Source organism: Uranotaenia lowii, chromosome 3, assembly GCF_029784155.1.
Source record: "Uranotaenia lowii strain MFRU-FL chromosome 3, ASM2978415v1, whole genome shotgun sequence".
Classification (NCBI taxonomy): Eukaryota; Metazoa; Arthropoda; class Insecta; order Diptera; family Culicidae; genus Uranotaenia; species Uranotaenia lowii.
This window is the reverse complement of record NC_073693.1, coordinates 106,382,198-106,410,190: the sequence shown is the minus strand read 5'-3', so window position 1 is coordinate 106,410,190 and position 27,993 is coordinate 106,382,198. Positions and strand designations below refer to the sequence as shown.

The window sequence follows — 27,993 nt, the reverse complement described above, 5'->3', positions numbered from 1 at the left end:
GCTTCGCTTGGCCTCGTCATCATATCTATAGGACACCGCTTTCAACCGGTGGTGGTTGTAAAGCGTTGAGTTTCCCTTACGGTGTTTCCAATTCCGTGTCACCCGTTTGCTGGATTGTGATTAAAAACTTATTGAATTGTAGGACGACTTGATTGAATAAAATAAGTTCAGATAAGAAAATATTTTCGAATTAAGCTCGATTTTGCTTTCAACACGCCGGGCACTTATATTTCCTAACACATGGACCCGAAAAACAAAATTCAACAAACCAAACAATTCAACTAAAATTCAACTTTATTTGTTTATTATATTTATATTAAAATCATACTTTTCTAAAAAATCATCAACTTCTTTTTCTATCCAACGTACTGATTGAAATAATTGCTGCTCCGAAAAACTGGGTCCCATTAGTTCCAAACTTATTGAGAGACCTCGTTTCGAAAGCCGAATCGGTAGGGACAGTACTGGAATGCCACCCATATTGGCCGGTTGGATACAAAAATCATGCACAGCGCACTGGTCTCGATTATTATTACTCCGAGAAACTCCGAGTGACCATTTTTGGTCACAAATTACGATGCTTCAAGTTTGTTTATCTGAAATTGAGTGAGAAAGGAAAAAATGTTATCAAAATTCATAGGTACAAAAAAGTCAAAAACAGTATAAAATCAAAATAAATAACTCACCATCATCACCAGCATTTACACTTTCTCGTTCAATTCCTGGAAAAACCCGAAATAATGTAACGAAATTGCGAATTTAACTGGTTATTACAAAAAAATCCATCCACAATTTTAATCTGATTCAATTTTTTTCTTAAAATAAATATCAACAAACATCTACACGCTGCGACATCGTTTGTTTATTTCTGGTCAAAACGGTAGAATTTTTTCAGTGCATGTTTGCTCTCGCCCCTTTCTAGTGAGCAAATTTGGTGATTTTGTCGGTCCCGACGGCATCGGCCCTATTTTGCTCACCTTCATACTAACCCCCGGTGCGGTATGGAAGTGGATAAACTCGTGAGCATTTTCACTTTGCTCGCGATTGCTGCGGATGCCCTCAACAATCTCTTCGTTAGCTACTAGGGGTAATCCAATCGCAATGTCTCGTTCGGCTCTGTTTGTCTGACGATAAGAGAAAAATAAACTAATCAGCTTCTCGGTTTCTCGTTGACTTTTATTTGGTATCAGTCAGTGGTCTGTTTATCTCCCGGAATAAAATATTTTTAATACATCTATGTTCTACGAGAACTTAATCACTAAGACCAGCCTCTCCGGTTGGCTGACAAGTTGGGGGCGGGAAGGAAGTAAAGCTAATATATAAGTACTTAACGTTTTGTTCAATTACATCACGAGGAGGTTTATCACAGAATTCGCTTGTTCGAGGATAAGACTGCCAGACGGACGGCCTCAGGCTCAGGAACTAATTAGCGACACATCTCGGACAAAACGTCGCCGGAGTTGTTCCAGGCGTCGCTCCTGGTGGTGTCGATCGTCCACGTACCTCTGGATGCCCTCGATGATCCACATCTCCAGACCGACGATGACTGCGTTTGGATTGAAGAAAAGTGGGTGTCAGATTACAATATTGTTGGGAGCAGTGTTCCGAAAATCACTCGGAAGAAACGCTCATGATAGGTCTCTAGTTGGAAACATTCAAAGCCGATTGCTGCTGCCTGTTGTTCTCTAGAGATTCGGCAGAGCGTCAATGCGAAGTCAATGTAAACAAGATTCAAAAGCGAGAGCGGATTCGCATCTAAGTCGATCTCTCAAGCTCACTACCTGGTGTATCAGAAGTGATTGAGACACTGACTGATACAAGATCCAATTCGAAAATCCACTCACTCACTCACTCAAACTCAATCAATGCGACCTTGCATCGGTTCATACTGCCTGCGTACTTTCTGGCAAAGCGGAAGATACATATGTTCATACATACTGCCTGCGTGTTTGAATGGCTATTTTGGTCCTCCCCAACAACAGCAACAACAAAACAAGATGTATCAGGCAGACAGCATTCGATCATCGATCAGTAAACGAGTGAGTGACTGAGCAAAAAAAGTTATTGACTGAAAGAAGAAACTGAAAATCAGGTTGCTCCTCACTCAGTTGAGAATTCCAACTGGAGAAGAAACGTCTCTCTTTCAAATTTTATTTTTTTGATTCTCGGAGCAGCGCTGTCGAACACTATCTTTGCCCCGTTGGGAGATAAACCAACCGACAATTTAGGTTTTGCTTTCGCTGTTGAAAACGTTTCAGTGTCTCTCATGAGAATTGAGTGATTTTCGGAACACTGGTTGGGAGGCTTGAATTACTGATCAAGAAAAGGAACCAAGTTCTAGTGATGAGTAATCTCATTTCAATTGAAGGGAAAAAACCGCACCACTTTCAATATTTTTCAGAGTTCATTTTCAAGATTCTTAAATTATTCTTTTTTACAACTCCTATTCCACAAAACCGAATTCAGAGTTTGACATCAGAGTTCTAAGGCAGAGAGGGCAATATAGACCGCGGCAAAAATTGACTTTTTACTCCCATAGATATGTATGTTGTTTCGAGGGCTTTTGGGTCACCAAGCGTCAGTGTAAAATTCGAGGTGGTTTGGTTGATTTCTGAATTATATTACAAAATTTACAGTTTTTGAAACCTCGTACGTTACTCAAATATTCAGCTACAACACTTCAGTTTTCTGGTATTCAAAATCTAAGAAAAAAATATCGAAAAACATGCATCGGAAAGAAGACTTTAAATCAGGCTACGAAATGCCTAAAAAAAAATCGCTTGGTGTCCAAGAAAGCTTAAGTAATTAGCTTTACGTTGTGCATAGGGATATATTTTTTTAAATGTTTAAAGATCATGACCACGCAAAATGTAAAAAGTGGTTAAAAAACTGTACCTTAAATTGAATCATCAAAATTGTTTAGGTCACACCAGATGAATTTGGATGAGGATTGGAAAGTTTACGTTTGGCACATTTTTGCATCGTTAGATTTTCAAAATACGAAACACAGAATATCTGATGAATTTTCAAAGGTAGCTGTTATTTTTATCCTCATGTGCAACGTGCATCATGTGCAATGTGCTCCTAACTTCAGCTTTCTTGGACACTAAGTTAATATTTTTTAGTATTTCGTAGCTGAAGAAGACTGTAGTTCTTTACGAAGCATGTTTATTCGGATTATTTTCTTAGACTTTGAATAACGGAAAACTTAAGTGTTGTAGCTGAATATTGTCAGACAAACATGTTTGAGTTGCATTATAAGGTTTCCAAAATTGTAAATTTTGTAAAAATCGGTTGGGAAACAAGAGAGAGTGTACACCAGTGAACCAAGTTTCATGATTTTTTGCCGGGTTTCCTTTAAAATTGATGATTTAGATTCCCTACTCGGTGTTCTATTTTCTGATATTCAAATTTGTTGCTAAAGTTGTTCCAAATTTCGTCTACAAAAAGTGACACTAACTTCAATACAATGTACTCACTCGAGATCATCACCAGCAGGGCAGTGTTGAGGTTCAAGTCCCGCACCTTGTCCTGGGGGAAGTCGGGATCGGAAATTTGTTCGATCTTCAGGCTTACGCTGCCACAGGTCCAAACGATCATCAGAACCAGATTGCGAAGCAGCATACAAACTCGCTGAATGTTGATGTAGGCGGGTTCCACCTATCAATCAATACGGGGAAGACGGGGGGAATTTTAAACTTTGGTGAAACACTGCCAGAAACAACTCATCACTAAGCGGGAATTACCTCCTCGATGCCGATCTTGACGAACACAGAAAACATGGCCGACAGCAGGAACATCACCATCCCGGCAGCATGGATCACAACATTACCGTTGTCTGGATAGGAAACAATAGCAAAAACGATGTCAATAATCGAGCCCCCCAAACTTAAATCCCAAAAACAAGCAACTTACATCCACTTGGATCCAGCTCTTCGTTGTTGACTAGTTGTTTGAAAAAATAAACTGCCCCATTGGACGACCCCAGGAAGCAAATGACCGCGTACAGGAATCCAATCCGGCGGAATGATTTTGATTCGACCATAATTACAGAAGATGAAGACAAATGTCGGTATCGAAATCTGATCCCAAAAACTACTAGCCGGTACCCGGGAGCGTTACAGCGATGTGTACTTTTGCTTCTGCTACTGTTGCTACTACTTTGGATATCACTACTTGACTAGATCGAGGGGAGCGAACGAATGAAGATTGACTCTAGATAAGCGTGGGACTTAAGTCGGGCTCATGCAGTATCTTTCAAACGGGCGGATCGTAGCCCTTGTCTAATTGTGGTGTTTGTTATTATTTTGATAACTTGTAGACTAAATCGATATAAGATATCACAACTGTAATCATTAAAACATAAATGATAGATGATTTTTCGTTTGTATATTTCGATGTTGCATAATTCACAAATCCTCCAAAAATGACTTGAGTTAAAACTCTAATACTCCCGTCATCTTTGGAAATGTGATAATTTTCAGGAACGAAGACCAGGGTGGTCAGCAAGATTCCATTTTAAAATTTCCGGTTTATCGGATTGTGATTTTATGATTTTCCGTATTCCAAAGTACACAAATAAATATGTTTATCGGGGTTTTAACAATAGAAAAAGATATTTTTTAGAATTTTGAACGTAAAAGTATAAGAGGACTTCAAATTGTTTATTATATCTATCTTGACATTCAAAGGTTAGTCAGGTTTTGGTGATTATAATACGGTTAGAAATAATGCTAGTTGTCCTAACCTTTACCGAAAATGTTTACCTTCTTTTCATACTTTCACACCAAGAAAAAATCCTGTATTTTGCATGAGATAAAATATAGTTTCGATATAATGTGCCATATGATATTTTCAAAATTTCAAGTTAAAATACCGAATTTTACTATTGAACTCTGGCTTCTGAACTCCGAAATACAAAATTTAATCATGAACGGTGAATTTCGGATTAAATATAGATCCATAAATCAACTTTATTTCAAGTTTGGATTCATCATGCGAAAGTTAATTTTAATTTCTGACGCTTAACTTCGGAACAAGAAATCAAATTTAATGTTATTGCTAAGCTAAAGTTGCCAAAAAAATTTCAGCTACCCGGGCCGAACAAATTTTGGCTGTTTCATCTAAAAACCTGACAAAATTCGGGCATTTGATTTTAAAATATTGACCAAAAATCCAAGCAATATCCGGGCAAATTTGGTCAAATTCCTGGAATTACTCAACACAAATCGAAAAAAATTTGATTTTTTTTTTATTCATCAGCAATTTTTTATCGTATTTAAGACTTTCAAAAAACTTCTCATAATTATTTTTTAAAACTTGCTTAAAAACTTTCGTTTTTGACGCACGTATAAAAAATTTTACCACACAATTTGTTTGTTTTGGCAAATAAAGTGAATAAATCCGGGTAAAATCCGAGCTTTTTTCAATGAAATCCGGGCATCCGGGCATCCGGGCCGGGCCGGACTTTTTTTTCAAATTTTGTATTAAATATCCGGGCAAATCCGGATAAAACCAGACAATTTGGCAACCTTATGCTATGCTACTGATTAATATTATATTTTTAATTTCTTGTGCCTAAAACAGATTCCCCTGACTGAATCTTATTATCTACTAAGCAGCAACCTGAAATTTGATTTCCGTTCTCATAATAAAAATACCGAATGAACAATGTTCATTGAACATTTTTGTTGAATAACCTTTGAAATTATTCTTTCAGAGTGCGCTTCAAAAGCTTGAGTACTAGATGCCTGATTATGAATCTATTTATCTAATATCTGGTAAATTCTGAATCTGAATTTTCAGTCCAACTTCAAAATTCATGTTTTCATTCCATTTTTTAATTTGAAATCCTTGATCCTGGATTTTGAGAATAGTTGTTAGGTGATATATTTATTTAAATTCCGATTTTTGAGATGAACTCTTAATGATTGTGATTCCGAAATACCAAACGTGATTCCATAGCTCAATAACTTAAAATCAGTAATTTTAAAAACTTTTTAAAAATAAAGAATGCGGTTACTGGTTTGAGGAAAGAATGTATACAAGAATTACACAAAAACTTGGTATTTTCGTTTATCAATAATTCAAATAAAATGTCGCATAATTTGAATTTTGTGTTTCAATTTTATGAAATTGTGCTGAATGTTAAGAATATATTTTCGAAACCAAAAAAGATAATTACCTCTAAGTTATGTCGTTTATCAAAAATATATATTAATTTTTGAATTGATGTTTTGCTAGTTTTTTACAATTTAAAGTGTACATTGTAAATATAACACAAACAAAGAAACATAAATTTTATTCGAACTTGAATATTTTTTTTTAAATATTTTTCCAATCAAAAACTTGGAGTATTGTTATGATTATTTTTTTATGTTTGACAAAGGTACCGATAACTTGATTGAAAAAAAACTAAAAATAATTAGGGTAAATGTTCCCAATCTTGGCCCCTAAGGCATGGTTGACTAGATTTCCCATGATTGTAGTCTTCCTGTAATGTGTACCTTCAAAAGTCCTTCGACAAATATGATTGCTTACTAGCCTGAAATGCAACAAAAATATGTCTTTGCTTGAAAGCGGTTGATAATTTGAGACAAACCTTATCAAACTTTTGATTGAAATGCTCCTTATTGTAGCCCCCGCGCCGAATTTTGGCCCTTTTTGAGTTCCTTAAATTGGCCGTCTCTAGAATAAATTTGCCTCACTAATACAACAACAGCCCCCACGAATTCATTGAACCTATATCGGAAGGAATGTTCTGTATTGTTTTTAAAAAGTCGGAAGTACGAAATGTCAATCAACTTTTAGAATTGATATTTGCATCATTTGCATGTAGAATGATAATCTTTGGTAAAAAAGTTTTACTTGTTTATTTCAGTTTTTGTGTATTTAAAATTTCTATCATAAGAATTATAATCTAAAACAAACAGGTTCCAAACTATTGCACTGGTTAACATAAATATGTTTATTAATGAAGCAAACAAATCGTTCGCTCAATTTTTAACATGCAATCATGAAAGATCTGTTTCCATTGAAGTTAACAGGTTAACATAAGATAGTAAATGTTCATATTTTTTTCATTCCACTCCCTTAAAAGGAGGATCGACATTTTAAAAACCATTATGACCGAGACAAGAAGCAAACTAAAGCTTAAGCTAAAGTAAGCGAACGATTCTTTGAATCATAAATGTTTAAAATGTCGCCCTTAGGAATTTTCTAGCAATCGTATGCGTACACTCGGATAGCAAAACAAGACAAACTTTCGCTCACTCTAGCCAGCCTGATAGAAATATATTGCATCTCACTCGTTCGTTTGGGAACTATAGGCAATGGAAGCGAATAGCAAATTCAAAAGCTGGATGAAATAAAGGCTGCATCCCTCTCGCACTCATGCAAAATCATTACTCGAACTAGGCAGCTCTTCCTTCGCATATTCCTTTCCTACAGAGAACAACGTCATCACCTAATGCACAGTGATGTATAATAAAAAACAATCTTGGTCAAAATATTATTTTTGATTTCACATGAAATTGAAAACAATAAAAATTCAAGCCCGGTACAACATAGTATTTCAACATTGCATTGTAGTTATTTTTAATATTGATATGTCATAATTTGAACTTTAAAACAATTCCTTTCAAAGCGACACATATGCAGTAAATGTTCATCTTCAATACAAATCAAATGAAATCAAAATACGTTAAACCGTATTTCCAAATGTCGATTTTTTTAGGTATGGTAACCGGTATATTAATTTATTGAGAGGTAAATTATATTGAGAATAAAAGTTCTCGAAATTTACCATAAAAAAGCAGATCAAATTGTAGTATTATAATTCTAACTAAGATGCCAATTACGCTTGAGTCGGCTTGAGAGATAAATAAATTGATTATAGTCCGAAATACATTCATAATATTTTTAAATTATTTCAATCATTCATTTTACTTTCGACCGGCTTTTTAATTTCCAGACCACTTGCACAGTGCTCCGTCGGCCGACGAACGGTCGCCGGCTGCCTGCTATGTCGTTTTCACACATACATACATACTTCTATTTGTGGAATTGCATGCCAAGATTAGGCAAAAAAAATGTTTATATTTTCTTCAATTTTACATAGAAAATGTACGTTGTTTGGAGTAAGTTATAATTATATTTTTTGCCATGTTTTGCTGTAACCAGTGGTAATTTTAAGTAATTTTTTCATAAGGAAGTGTGTTTTTAAAATCAATACGAAGACGGCAGATGCACTAGCAAGGTAGGTTCATTTAGGATTTTTTCCGAAGATCATTATTTCATTTGCAGTTTGTCATGCGAAAAAAAAAATTATTACGCAGTCATTTGGATTTAATAGTGGACAAATGCTATGCAGAATGTTGCCATATGCGATTTTCTTTTATGTTTGATTTTTATTCCATTTCAGGCGTATGTTTGACATGAAAATCACCAAAATGCATTTTGGCATGCCAAGATAAAGAGCATGCCAAGTTAAGACTCACTTACCCTAATATTGCGTTGAAAAAAGTCGTAATTAAATTTGTTTAAAAACAGCGTTTCTTCAAAAAATCTTTGTAAAAATTTTCTTTTCAGAAAATTAGTTGACTTAGAGGGGAATGAGGACTTCATGAATGCATTGCTGAATTCATATCATTCTTCATACGTTCTATTAAAATTTGATCTTTATTTGTTCATCATAATTCAGTGTTTTAGTTGGGCTTATCAAAATTTCAAATGTATTTGTTACATTTCTGCTCATTTTTTTATAACGTGTTGTTTTGAATAAAAGAAATGCTCTTGACACAGATTTGAACATCATCAATTCTGGACTAGTGTAAAATAAAGATAATATTAATTTTAATAAATAAAGATCGATTTTGAACATGAATCTTATTTAGTTTTCGAGATGTGGTTTCAGTCAAAAACTGTCTGATTTCAACGTATGAATTCACATCAGAACAATAATGTAGCAGCAATTAGAATGTTTTTAAATCCTTTCATTAATTTTTTATCCAGATTTTTAGGTTCATTTTTAAACTAGAAATCCGTGAAAAAAAGTGTAAAACGGTAGAATATTTTGAATTCTTTGATTAATTAACGATATAAAAGTAACGTATTCAAACTTCAAAGTTATTAAACGTTTATTTATTTTAGAAACATTTGTTGCTGTTCATAATACACGTAAGCTAAGTAATAGTTTATAGTCGAGAAATTTTTCTACGACATGATATTTCTCCACATCACGACTTTTCCTGGGAAAATCCCGTTTCTAAGTTTCTGAGAAAAAGTTGCGTTATGATGAAATAAACAAACTTCTTGATTTCATAGGCTTATATATGGGAAAAAAACTATTCATAAATAATTTTCCAGGTTTTTATTCGAAATTCCAGGTTTTTTCCGGTTCCATTTTCAATCCCCGGTTTTGCCGGTTCGCGGGCCATCCTGTAATACGAACTCAGCACATTAGATTTCAGCTTAAACTTTTGTTTATCCGGCAGCTTAAGGGGGGAGTAGGGTCTAACGGGTTGAAAAAAACACCATTTTCACGAATTTTTATTAGGGCTATCTTTCAAATAAATGTATTCAATTTTTTGCATTATACAAAGCATTGTTAAAAGAACATTTAGTATTTTTTTCGTAGAAAAATATTGAAAAATGAGTCAGTGACGGAGCACTTTCGAGGATGCCTTTTAGAAAACATGATTTGCGGTGGACACTGTATCTCAGCACAGAATCATCTGAAGTCAAAAAATCAGAGCAAAATATTTTTAATAGATGTTTTTCTGGACCCCAACGATTTTATTTAACTTAAAAAAATTGTTTTTGGAATTTTTGTGGCTGTTTGAAGTAAAAACTACGATTTTTCACGAAAAAAATCCACCATTTTTTACCTGTAAAATCTCCCCAAAGTAAAAAAAAAGAAAATCGTTGGGGTTTGGTATTTTATATGTAGAAAATATGTTCCAAATTTGAAAAGAATCGGTGAAGTAGTTTTCAAATGACGATGTCCACAGACTTTAAAAATGTGCTTTCGAGAAAAACGCGTTTGAAGTTTCTGCTCTCTCTCTCTCTCTCTCTCTCTCTCTCTCTCTCTCTCTCTCTCTCTCTCTCTCTCTCTCTCTCTCTCTCTCTCTCTCTTGCAGTATTAGATAGAAGGAGATAAAGGCCTATAATTTCTACAGTTTTGCTTCGATTGACTTGAAAATTTGACACAACATTCTTGAAATGTTTTACAATAAGAAAATAAAAAAATAAAAAAATCGATTATTTGAAAGTGTTAGACCCTACTCCCCCCTTAAGAGAAATCATAGGGCCCTTTTGACACACGGATGCAACGTTATAGAAGCAGATCCCGGCAACGATATTCAATCCGTGTGGAGCACATATCTCAGATTTAAGCTTTTTTTCTCAGATTTAAGCTTTTTTCTTCAGATTTCAGCTTTCATCTCCTACACAGTAAACGAAAATTACCGAGTTCGGTAATTTTTTTTACCGAAATCCTAACATGTGTAAATCGTTAAACTGTTCGGTAATTTTTTCGGTAAAAAACAAACGAAAATCGATTTACCGATGCTCGTTTATTTTTTACCGAAAAAATCGCGTTTATTTTTGTCTATGCTTTTTCCATGTCCCGGCAACGATACAGGATTTGTCTATGTATCGTGTGACCAACATCTATTTGCAAAGTGTTAGTGATTTTCTTTTTAAGCTTTTTTTCCTTATATTCAAGCTGTTTTTTGCCTTGAGAGCATACACAGTAAACGAAAATTACCGAGTTCGGTAATTTTTTACCGAAATCCTAACATGTGTAAATCGTTAAACTGTTCGGTAATTTTTTCGGTAAAAAATAAACGAACATCGGTAAATGAAGAATCGATTTACCGATGTTCGTTTATTTTTTTCCGAACAGTTTAACGATTTACACATGTTAGGATTTCGGTAAAAAAATTACCGAACTCGGTAATTTTCGTTTACTGTGTACAGCAATTGATAGGGGAAAGCTGGCAGACATTTTCAAGCATATTGATGAACTGTCAAAGTTTGCCAAGAAATATCTCGTTTGGCAGCTATCTGTACCTGTGACATGAAAACGACATTTTCGTTGTTACCGGACCGTCAACCAGGAAATTTACATAAAAGAGTGCCTTCAAATGCGCCTGTCTGCGCTGTTTTGGCAGGATTTGGCATCCTTCCATTATGGAAAAGGCTAACGCTAACAACATTCAGGTTGTGTCCAAGGATAAGTACTCTTCCAACACACCAGAACTTTTCCCAATCGAAAAATATTGGGCAATAGTTAAGCAGAACCTTATCAAGACACAAACAACTTTTAGCAAAGAGAAGCAGTTCGAAGCAAACTGGCGTTCTACGGCTAAGAAAGTGGATAAGGTGACTTTACAAATCTGATGGCAGGCGTTAAACAAAAGGCTCGCCAATTTGGACTAGATCGGCTGGAATCTTATCTGAGTATTATTTCAATTATTTTCGAGAATTTGGGTGACCCACGATATCCCACTCTTCTCTAGTGGTTTGATACGAAATGGTGGAAGTTTCAAAGAAGTCCGAAGAGCAGCTTATCAATAACCTACAACCAAACACGCTGAAACTATCCAAAGTTTATTTGATGGTCGCCGTTGGAAGGAAAAAATCATCCGCTTGAGTTTTGGAGAATTTTCTATTTTATTTTTTAATTACCTAAAATCTGATATCAATTTTTTTCGAGTGCTCATTAATTTAAAGTACCTAAACTTCTGTTTGAAAGTACCTAACTTGGTACTGCTTTGATTTTTAACATTTTTAGCCCTATCAACTTACAAATTAGTTTAAATATTTTTCAGCAAGAACACTATGAACACATTTTACTCAATTAGTAATATTTTTATTTGAATAGAGAATAATAGATACACAAAAAATATCCGCTGGATTGCACAGTTACTTAGAATTGCATAAAAAATTCGTTTTTAAGTAAGAACCTGATGGATCTTAAATCTAGTACGAAATTTTCGTTAAAAAACACGTAAAACCAAGGGAATAAACATTAACAGTCTCGATATGTATTCACTTTCCTGCGTTCTTATTTGCGGACTTTGCAATACTAATTTCTCGATCGATCTCGAGCTCTGTGCAGTTTCTGCTACAGTCGGATGTAGATTTGATTTATTTTTCAGAGATGGTTTAAACACGTCCCATTCTCGGAGGGGCAGAAAAGTACAACAGCCGCAAAATCTCCCGGGAGAGCTCTAGCAGGGAAGTTTATATTTTCTGGGTTTTTATTGTATGTTCTCTCGATCAGCTGCAGGTAAGTAGCTCGGTAGGTATCTCTAAGTGTTTTTCCCGATGCAACTGAGTAAGGGCTGTTTCTGTTTTGCTGCTGCTATCGTTAGTGCAATAGTTAAGTGGTCTGTGGATTAGCCAATCGCGCGCAAGTGAAGGTTTTACCGAATTGTTGTGTTGTTGGTTAGAAGATACGTACATGACGTTTGCACCGATGATGTTACCGACGACTGAGTTGCTGTTGAACGTTTTTCTCTTACTATAAATCACTATGCGAGTGAAAATAAAAACGTTACAGAGAGATGCGTAAAAGCGTGGGATGATTCAAGAGCGCAGCGAGGAAAAATAATTATTAAAAAAAAGAAACAAACTGAGATTGAGATTGTTTGGCTAAAGAGATACAATCATATCGCGCAATATTTAGTTATAATTCTTGGCTTTGAACCAAACTGTTGAAAGTGTTTTATTCAAACCTAAAACATTCGAATAATTTCATTGCTTTTTTTCAATGTTAATCGTTTGCAATTCACGATAGATAAGGCTGGAACAAATATCAATTTCTTCTTTTGTCACCACCCCCCCCCCCCTTCCCCCCCCCCCCCCTTCGAAATTTCCAAAAACTCGAAGGGGGAAGTAAATAAAGTTTGAAGTAATTTATGTTAATTCCAATAAAAAAATTCCAATATCTGAAAGTTTACAAGACTAAAAATTAAATTTATGAAGATGGGAGTTATTTCACCTTTTGTTTTCTCGATTTCATTGAATTATTTGATAAAAAATTACTTGATTTATAGGTTTTGTGCAAATTTTATATTATATTTTCTTGCATACAAGCTTTCGTGAAATTTATTCAAAGTTATTTGTTTTTCGCATTATTTTTTATTGTCCACCCCCCTTGCCTTGTTCCAACTCCGAGTGACAAAAGAAGGATTTGAAATTTGTTCCGGCCTAATTTGCAAGCGTACATTTCCAGTGGGCTCAAAAGATTTTTTGTAATAAAAAGACATACACCGTCTTAGCCGATTTAGGCTTTACAGACTGAATAAATGACGTGGACAGCTTAAGATTAACATTTAACACCCAGTACCGAAATGGGAATCGAACCCATGCCATCAGTGGAATGGAAGGGAATCTGGGGTACCGTTGAAAAAAAGAGATAACACAATTTAGTTTTTTTTCGTTTCGTTTTAACAGCTACAGTAAAACTTAAGCAAAATCCATTGGTAATTCAAATTACAATTAAACCAAGGAAAAAAACCTTATTTTTTTTTTGCAACACGTCAAAAGCATTACAAAATGTTTTTAAAACTATAAAAAAAACAATTAAGATAAGCGCAAAAAAATGAAATTAACTCAATTTGAGTTTTCTGATCTTTTTTTAAAACTGGAGTTGCTTGTTTTATATATATTTTTATTATTTAGATGAATGCGATCAATGATAGAATGAAAATAAACATTTTAATTGATTAATAAATTTATGAACTCTTGAAACTACCTTCTACTCAGACGTAATAAGTATTTGAAGGTAATATATTTAACTCATATCTAGTTTTTTTTATATGTTTGAAATATTATGTATGTTTTCTCTGGGATGACATTTGCAAAAAAAAGAACGATTCCTTGAGGCCCCCCGAGAAAATTGCCCTGGGCCCCACAATGCCTTAATACAGCTCTGGAAAACATCGGAAAATATATAATGCCATAGCAATATGAGAAAATTTTCATCACAATTTTTGTATCACAGATCATTTTTTTTTTTACGGAATTCAAACAATTTCAAAATTAATTCTTTTTCTGACTGTTTTTTAAACTAATATTTTATAAAATTAAAAAAAAAACTGTGGGGCCATCTAAACTTATCAAGTAACATGCGGAATTTATTAATTGTAGTTAAAATAGTAGTTTTAATTTTAATTTAGACTTTTTCCAAGCTCACTAAGCTTGTGAATGTTTTGGTGAAGTTCTTTATATAGAATGTAATGTATGGCGAAATCAAAAGAAAAAAAAAATGGAAACGGAGGAATTTTTTAAATTTTTGAAACTTGTATTGAAATGAACTTTTTCCAATATTGCGATAAATTTTAAGCCCAGAAGTTTGGTGTCCCAAGTCCTGTAGTATCCTCTAAAGCTCTAGAGAGGCTCGAACAAACTGCCCTCGCTGGTCTGCGAATACAAGGAATCGTGCCGGTGTTTTTCAAACGGTACATAGATTTCAACTCGGTAAGTCCATTTTCGCACAAGAAAAATACAATAGTAGCATTAGAGGATAGAACAATTAAGCTGACTCACACAATATACAGAGAAAATTCCCTCGAAACAGTTAGAAATATCCTTAAATTAAAAACTATCCCTCAAACCTCGTCCTAAATGTAATTCAAGAAGAAACACACAAAATATACAACAGTTTAAGTCTTTCTAGTAAAAATATGAACAATTTTGTAACCATTCCATACTGCGCTGATTCGGGAGAAAATCTATCAACGTATTAGAAGCATTTAGAAATCAATGTCGCGTTTCAACCGTTAGACAAGGTGAAGTATATGATTTTCACAAAAACCAAAGACAAAATTCGAAACAACAAAACCATAAACAATGTATATGAAATTAAGTGTGGACGATGTAGGAAATCGTACATCGGTAAAACTTCCAGTTTAAAAAAACGTATAAAACAACATATAAAAACTGTATCTGACCCATTCCAAGCACCCCTCAACTGGAGAACCGATTTTTATTTTTCATTATCCAAATATAAATGACATAGCGTTAGAAAGGTTATTTCTTGAGTGTCATTTTCCATTAAAAGATTTTCAGCTACCTTTTTTTAGAATTGAGTATGTTAACGTTGAAATTTAAAAATTTTAGTATGAAATTAAATTGATTTTTGCAAATATTCTTTATTTATAACATAACTTTGTCAAAAATCTAGCTATGTCAAAACAAATTACTGCAAAATGATGGTAGAAAAGCCATCTTTAAGGCATGATATAAGATAAATAACAGTTACTGCAAGTTTACGCTCTAGAATCGTTGATAAAGGTATTTATTTTTAAGCGTTGTGACGTCACGAAAATTCTACTGTTTTTAAATTTATGATTTACTGAAATTTCACATATTGTCGAAAATTGGAGATTTCTTCAAACTTTTTGAGCGGAATTTAATGCAATTTTTAGATTGAAAATCGGTTTAGCGGGTTGTGAGTTGCACCCGGGTAAAGAATGCGTTGTGACGTCACGAAAATTTATTTACTTTTTTTTTCGAAAACGTTCAAGACTATTTACTTCAACACTATGATAGTATTTCTTCAATACAAGTTCAATACAACAATGTGCTTCAATAAACGAATTCTATTGTCAAGTTTTTAAAGAAACTATTTTTTTTTTGCATTCACTTAGTTATTTTTAAACATTTCTAATAAAACATATAAAACAGCGCTTAAAAACGCTTGATTCAAGAATAAACAAACAAACTATCAAACAAATGAAATCCTGTTCGATTTTGTAAAAGAATATTTGTGAATCATAAAGCAGATAGTTATCTGTGATTTGAATAAAAATCTTGTTAAAGATCGAGTACTTCATATATCTATGTTAGAATAAAAACACCGCTAGTAGCTTCTATTTCTTTCTGGCATTATGTTTAAACAAAATAAGCTCCATGAAATAAATGTAATGAGATTCAAAAAATCTGGTAAATTGGTAAACTTAAAAGATTTATTTTTTTATTAAAAAATTTATAAGATTAATAAATAAAATTAAATAAATTATTTTAATAGAAAACTGCTTTTGTTGAAATTTCCACCTCAAATAATGTCACTAGAAAATCTAAATCGAGCCCCGTGTTAACATAAAATCTCACAAAAGAGACTTTTAACTGAATTACAAAATTTAATGAATTCAAATATTTACTAGCACAAGGTCTCATGCAAAATTTGGGTCAGATTATTCTAATGGAAAGGGGTTGCGCAACGCACCTGAAGTTTGTATGGAATTATGTAGATTTTATTCAGCATGATAAAAAAAACGTTTTTCGTCAATAATTTAGGTCTTTATCAACCATTTTTTGTTTTAATTTGAGTATTTTAAAGCTTTGATTATGACAAAATTTCATCTGAGGAACGCGTTTCGATTAGAGTTATCATAAAACAGCTATAATGTTCAAAATTAGCGTCGATTAACGATCATTCATGTATTTTTTGTATTTTACCCATCAGAAGCTAATTTTAGAAACTCAAAAACCTTTTTAACTAAACCATTGTCGAAATGGGATCTTGAGAAAAACTATTTGTCATAATGAAAGTTTTGTGAATGACTATAATTTAAACAAACCAGCCGATAGGGACTTCAGAAATTGGTGCATAACTTGGTTTTAATGTCCTTCCAAACCCAATTTCTCATAATTCCATACAAATTTCAGGCTCATTGTGCCCTCTATTTCCGTGGGCCAATCCCAAAATTTGGCACTGGACTTTGTGTTAGGCCTAGGATCTATTTAAGCTTGCAACTTATAAGATTTTCATTAGATGGCTGATTTAGACACTCTAGTGTCGATTAACTATCTTTGGAAAGATCGAAGGCTTTGAAATTATCATTTATTTTTCCTTTCCTTCGCAATAAAGGATTAAAAAGATTCAGAAACACATTTCAACGCTTTTACGAATAAATATTTCCTAGTTTTAGTTTTGTCCTAAATAATATTCACATGATCGCATTAAAAAACTTCGAATTAAATTGATAAGAGCAGTGTTGCAAACCTTATCTGCTTATATGGGCCTTTGTGCTTTAATTCCTTTTAATTTTTGGGAATAAATGGTTCGATTTCATCATCAAATCACATTATTTATTAAGTTTTTAAGCATTTTAAGTAAATCAAGCATTAATTTTAAGATTATACTTTGATTTATTTCATGTAGCTAACCATCAAATTTCGTGACGTCACAACGCTTTGCAAAACCCTGCTTTAAAAAAAGGGTGCGTTGTGACGTCACGAAACTGAATCGCTCTAAAATAAATTGAAATCAAAATTTGAAAAAATCAAAAACAGCTATTTGTTGGTTGTAATGAATCGATACTTTCCTGAAATTTTCATAAAACTTGATCAAATAGAAGAGCAGAAAATTGCGGCGTTGTAAAAAAAACTGAAAAGTGGGAAAAGAGGCGCGTTGTGACGTCACGATTCCTTTTGCTAAAATTTTGTTAACTATTTATTCTATACAAATACATTTGGTTTCAAATTGTAGAGAATTAAATTTTGACCTTATAATATACAATTTTCAACAATGTGCGATATGACCTGTAAAACTTACATACAATATACCAAAAAATTATTTTGCAAACGTTGTGACGTCACGCTGGAATGGGTCATCTACAAAACAAATAAGCACAGGTTCAGCACACATAGTACCACTATGTGTTTTGCTTGTTTAAATATGAATGATGGAAAATCACTAAAATTTTCTACAACAGTTTGTTTTGAATGGTTGACCGGATAAATTAAGCATAAATTTACTTTTTTTGGACGTAGCAATTGGCGTTGAGGACTAAAAATATTTAAAAAAAAAGGGTGCGAAATGAGAATAGTACCAGTTGAGTTTTTCAACAAAAACAAGATTTTTTCTAAAAATGTTCTGTGTAAAAGTAGAATAATAAAGCTCCTACGAATTATCTGAATAGATAACTGCATTTCAAGCAGTTTTCCAGAATTCCAAAGGTTTTCAAAGGTTTTAAAAGGGTGTTTTAAGAGATGCTCCTCTAGCGTTAAGGAATTTGTTATTTGAGCTATAAAACTTTATCAAACTGCTTGATTTCTTCATTAACATTCATAAGTATGATGCAAAATGATGAAACATAGATTTCAGGCTGAATATGAATCCAAAAAACAGGTTAAATACTAATGTTTTTAAATAGTCAAACACAATTTCTCATTTTCCCATTTTCGAATATACAGGAATAATTTAGGTGTGCTGGATGATTTTGACCAAGAAATACGTACTTGGTACCGTGTGAACTCCTTGGAAGTTGTGAGATCACTAAATAAAAAAAATAGAATTGCATGAAGGTCACTAAAAGTGAATTTCTTGGGCCGATAATCAGAATAATGTTGTACTTTCCGATGGAGCTCGATGGACCAGACGGCCAGCAGTATTATTGGTATGAGTTGCAATAGAATCGGAAGTTGAGATGAGCAGGAATTTTGGCGGTTGTACATTCTTGTGCTGGTGATTTCTTGCAAATCTGGAAAAGCTTTCTACAGCGTGAACTCCAACAAAACTGTGTTGTAAAAATACCTCGAAATGATGAATATGGTTCTTAATAAACCTGGAAAATCAATATTGAGACATAATTTGTTTTCAACTGCACGATAGTGCTGCCACCAACAACTTGAAACTGGAAAAAAGTGTGTTTTACTGAAAAAAATCCAATCTAGTTTTTTTTTCTGATTCAAAATTAACCCAGAATGTTTGTTTCATCATTTTACGTCATAAAGAAAGTAAGTAGTTTGTTAAAGAATTACATCTCAAATACCAAATTCCTTAGTTCTGGAAAAGCATCTCTTAAAACCCCCTTTTAATACCTTTGGAATTCTGGAAAACTCCCTAAAATGCAGTTATCTACTCAGATAATTCGTAGAGGCATTATTATTCACTTTTGCACATCAAATTTTCAGAAATAATCTTGTTTTCGTTGAAAAACTCAAGTGGTACTATTCTTATTTCGCACTCTTTTTTCATATTTTTGATCCTCAACGCCAATTGCTACGTACAAAAAAAGGAAACTTATGCTTGATTTACCTGTTAAACAATTCAAAACAAAGTGTAGAAAAAAGTTTTGGTGATTTTCAATCATTCATATTTTAAACAAGTAAAACACATAGCGGTACCGTCAACTGGGGCAACATGCAACACTAATCTTAATGCTTACAGATAATCATACCTCTTGTACATTAAAAGTTTTAAGGTTGATGGGACACCAAACTGGCGTACTCAGAAAAATTATTGGTTTTACCAGTTAGTTTTAAATTTACAAAAACATGCGATATTCACCATACTAAGAAAAAGGGGTAAGTTGCAACAAACTCTGTTATAAAAAGAAAAATCAAATGAAAACGTATGAAAATTTAAAGTTTTTGATACATTTGTGATGTTATAACGCATAAGGCATCAATTGCAGTAATTTTTGGTTTTGATCGAACTAAATTTTACATTTTTTCTGTCAAAAATGTTTTTTTAGAAAAAAGTGTTAATCTGCTGCATACATTTAGGGGTAAAAAAAATACTACAAAATATGCTATTATCTTAAATCATGTAAATAAATCATAGGATGGATGAAATTTTAATGTTAACAAACGCAAAATGCAAAAAAAAATCATACCCCAGCACATTAAAACGCGATTTATGAGATTTAGTTCTGATTAGCATTTTGTTGCATATTGCCCCAGTCAGCTAATTGAATTAGAAAAATATTTATTTAAAAACATTTGGTGATTGTCCGAAAAATATTTATGCACCAACAGTGTTGTTATAAGATAATGAAAGCAATATAAAGTTTGTAGGTGATATCATTAAGCCAATCCGTCATACGAGGTAAAGGTTTTTACGACATCGAAAAATGTAAAAATTTGTACATCTTTTGCTCGATTATTTAAATTTTTTATGAGAACCAAAAACTATAAAAAACTCTTTCACGATGTTAAAAACTATATCATCATCAATTTTTATCATTGAATGATAGCTTTATTGCAGTATATTGAAATTAAAATTAAATGAGTGTTGTTGTATAAACGGGAAAATATTTCGGCTTTTTCAGTCAATTCACGGATCTAAAACACCTTCTTTTCTTATGGAATAAGAAAAGAAGGTGTTTTGGATCCGTGAATTGACTGAAAAAGCCGAGATATTTTCCCGTTTATACAGTTTCACCAGTCGAGAACAATTATCTACTAGTGTTGTTGTATACAAATGTTGCATCTTACCCTGCTTTTGCATGATGCTCCGTTTGACGGTATTATTCTTATTTCGCTCACTGGCACTGTAGTCTTGAGAATAGACATTCGTTTGATTTATAAAACACAAAAATTCAGGAAAGAGTTTCTGGATACAACTCCAGGTTAACAACCTAAAGGTTTTATATTGAATTAAAAGACAACGATAATGTAGTCAATAGACAAAAGGGCTCATTAAACAAACTTTCTAATATCAAAGTAGTTAAGACGATGGCCAGTAATTTGAAAGTTCTAACTAAAAGTTGAAGTTAAGACTGAATGTGTGAAAAAAAATAATTTTAGTGTTTACTGAAGAGCAACGAATGCCAAAGTAGACAACTGCTAATTTTTGTATTTAAAATATTAAAACTTGCCGTAAAAAGTCAATAAAATCTAAGAGTCCTTTTCCTATGGGAAAACTGAGCAGAAAGGAAAAATATATTTTATGTTTATGTTATATAAATCACTAACATACATATAGGTGGCACGGGATAATGCACATTAAATGGCCTATGATTCGCTATAATTTTAAAATTTGGTGGCTTTAGTAATTTATTGACATTTCTCTCCATCAATTCCCATGAATCTTTTACATCAAATTAAAATATTTTTCAAAGACATTTTTTTTTGCTTAAATTCAGCTTTTTGATGTTTTCCTTTTTTTTCACTTTTTTTCACTCAAACAACACTTCTCGCGTGAGCTTTCATTAATTCATATGAAAAAAATGTAAACAAACAGTTTTATTCCGAAAAACTAGAAAAATTGACATAAACTAGTCATAACTTCTTTCCAATTAGAATATTGGTAGCCTGGACAACATACTTTATAAGTGAAATACAAATTTTAAAGTTGTTTTGATAACTTTTGCAGCAGTTTTCTGTGAATTATTAAGATGTTTTATACAAAGTACGATTTTCATACCAAATGCTTCTTACATTTGGGATTTTGGATCCAAATTTACTGATGCGTATTTTCTTCACGATCTTAGTAATTTTTTTGCAAATAATTTGCTACTATATTCCAGCCAGGAGATTACGTAAGAAGCATGTCCTCATAATCATTGCCAATTAAAGGCCAATCATTTCATATTTCTAAAGCCTCCCTAAATTGCCTCCAGAAACACAAATATCTAAAATTGATGTCTAAACGATGAGTTTATGTCACGAAACGCCGATGCTGTGAATGTGCGGCTTACCCGAGATGTACACAGAACCTACATATGAAGGTACATGCTGCAGTATTCAGTAAACCCGCTCGGAAGAGGAATTTCCATCCAATAATAATTGCGTAGCACGTCGAATCCCAACCAAGCCAAGTCGGAATCTCACTAGTTACACTTCGTATGATAGGGGTAGCTATATTGTGGTAGATTGTCTCCCGCCCGCCGTCATTGAGAATGCATCGATCGATTAGTGCCCGTAGTGCAACCCCACCGGCTGTAGTGAATGGTGCAGCGCGTTTGATTGATTGATCGATTGGTTGGATGGCAGAGTCGAAAGTCGAGAAATGTTCGCCTCGAGACACTTTCGACAGATTGGATTCACCTACGCCATCCTGTGCTTTCTGGGGTCCTTCTTCGTCACCATCCACTGTCTGAAGCAGTTTGTTCAGAGTAGAGGTAATTCTTTAAAAGTTTTTGAGGAGGTTTTTGGGTATTGTTTAACCGTTTTTCTTCTTATAAAAAACAGGTGACGAAAGTTTCCTGCTCCCGGCCGCTGGGACGGTAATATTCCTGTTTTCAGCATTTTTCTCACTGCTGATAAAGCTTGGGGTAGATGAGGTACGGCAAGTATCAAAACGTGTTCCAAGGGTGATTCATCCCTTAATCAAACTCTTATCTCATTCACACTGATCGTCACCGTCAAACAGATCAAGCCACCGTACATCCGAGCCCAGAAGGTTTACATGCTGATCAGGAATCTAATCCTGGCGGTGTTCTTCACCTGTCAAAGTGTGGCCTGGAGTATTTCGGAAAATGCCAAGAGCATCGAGGCCACCGGAATGTTGCTCGTTGTATCGGCATCCGTTGGACTAGAGATGTGGATCATCGAGGGCGTGCAAAGTTACGTCGATGAACGGTACTCAAGGGAAAGGCTGGCGCGTAGTTTGCGAAACAACAACAATAACAACCGTCAACATAGGTGACAGTAGATGGGTAGTCGACTTAAACTTAGAATGTCAAGGCGTTAACTAATTTGAAGCTTCAATTCGAGTGCAAAAAACTGTGCAAAATTTGGCGCTACAAGTTTTAGACCTGAGCTGCTGGGAGGGGAACGTGTGTTTTCTTCTGAAATGTTCGAGAAGAAGATTCTGTGTTGCTGTACAATGAGACTGAAGCTGCAAATAATATAGATTTATTAGAAAATTTATAGATCAGACTCATCAGACTTTCAAAGACACTTAAAATTGCAACCATGCATGGAAAGGCTCAAAGAAAAAAAAATTAATTTGTATTTTTTCGTATACTGCTTGTGGCTTTAAATTTAGCTGTTCTGTAATAAAAACTTTCAATATGAAAAATCCCATTGCCAGAAATTTCACTAAAATAATCATGTTCAAAAAGTTACATGCAAAATTTAAAAAATATCTAAGCTGATCAAGTCAAAACTTGCACAGCAACTAGCAACACAAAATACATCCTTTTAGTCTATGTAGTATTCAAGCTGACCCATGCAACCTTATAGAAGCCATCTGGAGAACATATCTCAAATTTAGAAAGCTTATCTTTGTCAGATTTAAGCTTGTTTTTATTAGATTTGAGCTTTCATCTCCAATGCTCTCAAGGCAAAAAAAAGCTTAAAAATCACATTCACTAACTCTTAGCAAATAGATGTTGGTCACAAGTTTTATAGAGAAATCGTGTAACGTTGCATGGACCTGTATTCGAGCTGGTATTTTTTAGGTGTATGTATGTATACTATTGGTTACAGGTCCTTGTAACGTTAGACGATTTCTCTATAAAACGTGTGACCAACACCTATTTGCTTAGTGTTAGTGAATCCCGTTTTAAGCTTTTTTTATCAGATTTAAGCTTTTGAAGATGCATTTAAGATGAAAGCTTTAATCTGAGAAAAAAAGCTAAAATGTGACAAAAAAAGCTTAAATCTGATGTTCTCCTCAAGGCTTCTACAAGATTGCATGGGTCTGATTGGTTACTAGGGTGGTAGCCAAAATGGCCAAGTTTAATTTCAAAACCCGATCATATAAAATTTGGTGATTGGTATAAAAAACTGAGTTGTGCAAAATTTCAGATCAATCGGACTTGCTTTAGGGGTGTTTCAAAGCGCTAAGAGTTCTGCTTTTCTCACCCTTACAAGTAATTTAATAACTCGAAAATACATAAAACGCCGAGATCTGGTGTTATTTGAAGATAAATTTGGAAAAAAAATCGACTTTCTGGGACGTTTTTGGATTTTTAGAACTCCTGTGGATTTATACGGAATGTTTAAGAAGAATTGGCTTGTAAAATAACTGACTCCAAAAAACATGTGAACTATTTGAATAATTAAAAGTCATTTTTTACTAAATTTTTAATAGGCCTGTTAATTCATTTTCCACTAGGGTAATCCTAAAATAATAGAGAAATTAAATGAAAATCACCCAGATTTTTTAAAATTTGCCATTTTTGTGTGTTGTGAATGAAGTTTTTTTTTAATTTGTGTAATTTTTGTAGATTTTGTGATTCTAGCCTTTATGCAATTTTTATTTTAAACTCTAGCCATTTTTGTTGTTATTATCAAAAAAAAAATGCTTATTTTGTTACAACACATATTTTAATTATATCAGTTTTTTTTATATTCGGTTTGTGATATTAAATTTTTTATTTTTTCAATTTTATTTCATTTTCGTAAAATATCTGTGTTAAATATACGACGTTTGAAAATTGTGTATTTGAGCGTGTTTTTTTTTATTTTGTGTTCAATTCTACATCAATCTGCCGATATTTGATCAAAATTTTTGTCGAAATAACACCAGATCTCGACGTTTCATGCATTTCAAAATCATTTGGCATCTTAATTGTTTTCCCGATTTTCTATGAACCCTCTCTAATCTAAATTTGAGCGCTTTGAGAAACCCCTAAATCAAATCCGAATGAGCTTTTGCTCAGGTCAATTAGGCCGGGACAAATTTCAAATTCTTCTTTTGTCAATCAACGCCCCCCCCACTTCGATTTTTCCGAAAATCCCGAAGCAAGAAATAATACAGTTTAATGTATTTTATCAAAAAATTTGATACATTTATTTTTAAATTTAAAACATTTCAACACCGAAATTCTAATTGCAGAAGATAAGAATTGTATCCTATTGCACCTTTTGTATTCGAAATTTTTCAAATTTCCGATCTTAAATAATTCGAATTTCAATTTTGGGCGAAAACGATTGTATGCAAGTTAGTTGCATGCAAGCTATTTTCCTATTTGTTCCAATTTATTGAAAATTTAGATTATTTTTACTATCGCCCTCTCGAGATGTTTCAACTCCAAGTGACAAAAGAATGATCGCAAATTTATTCCGGCCTTATTTATGCCAATCAACAAAAAGTGTATGGTGGGTTTTGAAATTCCAAAATGAAATTTCCCCGATACATCCATTTGTCAGAGCTTCATACAAACCAAAGAGATTGCGGGTTTTCGAAGATGTTTTCAACAAAAGCCAAAAAACGGAAATCACTATATAAAAAAATTGATGACCGCATGTGGATTTTACAACTTTTATAGATTTTAGAATAAATTCAAAAAATTATTACTGTAACAGACTATTAACTATTAATTGTATACTCGAGAAGTAGGTATAACACTTTAACTGTGTGATGGATCTCGATCATTATTGGTTACCCTTATTGCAGTTTGTTACTAATTATAACAAAGGCCCTTGAATTACTTACTATAATTTGAATCTTAAATGTTGCCAGTTTGTCAATGTTTTGTTTTAAAATCATTTGTGAAGATTTGGAGGGAAAAATGTAATGTTTAATGAAATATGAATAAACTGCCCTTTTTTAAGTTGGTTGTCAACAAGATAACATCTTTATCTTCATCCTATCCGAAGGTCTGACCAAACACTATGGAAAAATTGTTTGAAAAATATTAGATACTAATTGCTGAGAAAAATGGTATTGTATTTTTAAATGTTTTAAATAAACTGTAAAATGGGGTGAATCGGAACAATTTTTGAACTGTTTTCATAATGTTTCTGTCAAATGGTGCTCTTTAAGCACCCGATTTTTTTTACATGGTGTATTCTGTTATCTTGAACAAAACTTAAACGAGGAAAAAAAATTGAAATGATTTTTTAACCATCAATTTTTAAACATTAATTTTTGTTCATCCCCCATGTTAAGTGAATAGAGACAGTTGCTTATTTATTGAGAAACTCGTGTGCATAGGATCTGTTCAACAATGAAAATTTTTCACTTTTCACTTCCCTTATTTAAAACACCCGCACTTTATTTTCGAAAGATGTTGAAGGCGGTGCCTAACTACAGGGGCAAAATAGTAAAGAAAATTTAAATTTTTTTAAATGTTTTCCTGCGCAAGTTGAAAGCCAAATTCTTCTGGGATCAACTTGAAAGTAAATTATCTTCTATTTCACTCAATTTCCAACGATCCTGGGGGATTCTAGACACTGTTTTCTACATGTAACGATTAACCCAACGATTGAGGGGCCCAAGGAATATTTTTCTAAATAGTTTTACGATTTGATGCTGTTTGCATTAATTGTCTTTCTTTTTTTACTGGAATCATGTTGAAAGAATCCTTTCATATATCAAACTTGCAGACATGGCAAATTTCAATTTGGAGTGTTACTTAACAACTCTTTTCACGGTATGAAATTTTACTTTTTAATTTTTTGGTACTTTTTGAGAAACATACATAAATTTAACTTTTATTAGCTTTTATGCAATAAATCAAGGAACGTTTTGGCCCCGAGAGAAGCAAAAAATAATGAGTAGATTGTTTGATATTTGGATCATCCATTTGTGTCCTGATTTCCCTCCATGTCCCATTCACCCCTTTTCACGGTACGTAGGGGAGATGGGGGCATAATGGCCACCTTAAGGAAAACGCTTATTTAACCATAGAGAACAGCTGTAATATGTGAATTACATCATTGTTTCGTGTTCAGACACTCAAATAGTCTATTGCCTAATTGGATGAAACTTGAAAAGTAGATAAAAACGTTTAAAAATGCATTTTAAAAATTTTTGCCAAAAGCTGAAAACCAATCACTGTAGAGGCATAATGAGAAACCCCCCGAGGCAGTATGAGCACCATTAATGAAGGCATAATGAGCGTTTTCTGCCGGGGATTCTAGCAGCAAATTCGACTCGATGAAGTCAACTGACTAATAGAGCTACAGTTGACTTGTATCGTCTGACGATTTGGCCTATTGGTAAGATGTCGGAGAGGTAATCAGTAGGCTCGAGTTCGATTCCTGGTCGAGGTGATTTTTTTTTAATTTATCATTCATGATCATGATTGCACTAAACGGTGAGGCGTAGATTCATCAAACAAAGCAATAACAAATTAATCTAGGTCTGTTTGTAGAATTCAAAAAATTAACACATGCTCATACATTATGTTTCTGGTGTTTTGTTTGACGGATGATGCTTTGATGCTATTAGTCGTATAATGTAACAATAAAAAAAATCAATCATGAATGGTATGTTAAAAAAGAAATATCCTCGATCAGGAATCAAACTCAAGCCTATTGATTACCTCGCCGACACCTTACCAATAGGCCAAATCGACAGACGAAATAAGCCAAGCTGTAGCTTTATTATTCAGTTGACTACTTCATCGAGTTGAATTCGCTGCTAGATTCCCCGGCAGAAAATGCTCAATATGCCTTCATTGATAGTGCTCTGTTCGCCTCTAGTGAACAAATTAAAGTAAAAAAGCGTTTTAAAATTGATTAAAGTGAAAAATCAAAAATTATAATATTTTCGTCACTTGAGAACCTAGCTGGTTATTATTTAATATTTCTGTAAAGATGAAAAGGATATTTCTTTTTTGGTGAAAAATTAATGCTATGGATAGTAGGCAACAAATCCTTATGAAAATTTGTTTAAGAAAATACGTACTTATGTAGAAAAAAGGAGTGCTCATTATGCCCTGGGTATTCGTTATGCCCTCATCTCCCCTAGATTGAAGAAATTAAAGTGTAAGTAAGGTTATGCAATTAGAAAACGCACACAGAAATTGAAGAAATTAAAAAATAAAAATGATAAACTGAAATCATATCAAGTCTCAAATTTAGATTTAGATATAAAAAAAAAAAATGAAAAATAAACTCAAAGAAACCTCCTGAATTAAAAAAAAACATCATAAATTTTGAAAACATTTCCAATATCACTTATCGTCGTTGTAAAGAAAAATCCTGTAAAATTTGAGAATTATTTAAATTAGGTCGACTTGAATAGAACTCGCTGAAATTGTAGTGCTTTACATCGAAAACGATCGTTCGATTTTGGCTTGTAATATAGCTCAGTTGGCAAGTTAGGTGCTTCCTGAGCCGATGTCCGTAAGTGCGAGCCCAAGAATCCCAGCAAACATTTTTGTAGGTATATTTCTCAACAACTTTGTTATACGTCTCATATATGTACATTATAGAATAATCGTATGAAATTCTAAAAAAACTGCATTTACCCACCAAAGTGAAGGCAATATACGTATGTACATATTTTCAACTTCTGGTTTAAACGATAAGAGATTACGATTTGGGAGATATTCGACACCATATTCA

The 27,993-nt window shown here is 33.3% G+C and overlaps 2 protein-coding genes and 1 long non-coding RNA gene across 3 annotated transcripts; 1 reads left to right on the top strand and 2 right to left on the bottom strand.

The window, feature by feature from the left end:
• Positions 1-276: 276 nt before the first annotated feature.
• LOC129756595 (uncharacterized) lies at positions 277-809 on the bottom strand. Its single transcript, XR_008739498.1, has 2 exons — positions 687-809; positions 277-596 (listed from the first exon to the last, which is right to left on the bottom strand). It is a non-coding gene; the product is annotated as an uncharacterized LOC129756595 (long non-coding RNA).
• Positions 810-1,255: 446 nt separating this feature from the next.
• LOC129756586 (uncharacterized) lies at positions 1,256-4,236 on the bottom strand. The gene is made up of 4 exons (XM_055753496.1): positions 3,916-4,236; positions 3,747-3,838; positions 3,480-3,660; positions 1,256-1,546 (listed from the first exon to the last, which is right to left on the bottom strand). Exons 1-4 carry the CDS (start codon positions 4,043-4,045, stop codon positions 1,416-1,418), a joined length of 534 nt encoding a protein of 177 aa, XP_055609471.1. The 5' UTR covers positions 4,046-4,236; the 3' UTR covers positions 1,256-1,415.
• Positions 4,237-21,391: 17,155 nt separating this feature from the next.
• LOC129756589 (uncharacterized) lies at positions 21,392-22,868 on the top strand. Its single transcript, XM_055753499.1, has 3 exons — positions 21,392-21,866; positions 21,937-22,028; positions 22,118-22,868. Exons 1-3 carry the CDS (start codon positions 21,755-21,757, stop codon positions 22,391-22,393), a joined length of 480 nt encoding a protein of 159 aa, XP_055609474.1. The 5' UTR covers positions 21,392-21,754; the 3' UTR covers positions 22,394-22,868.
• Positions 22,869-27,993: the final 5,125 nt, after the last annotated feature.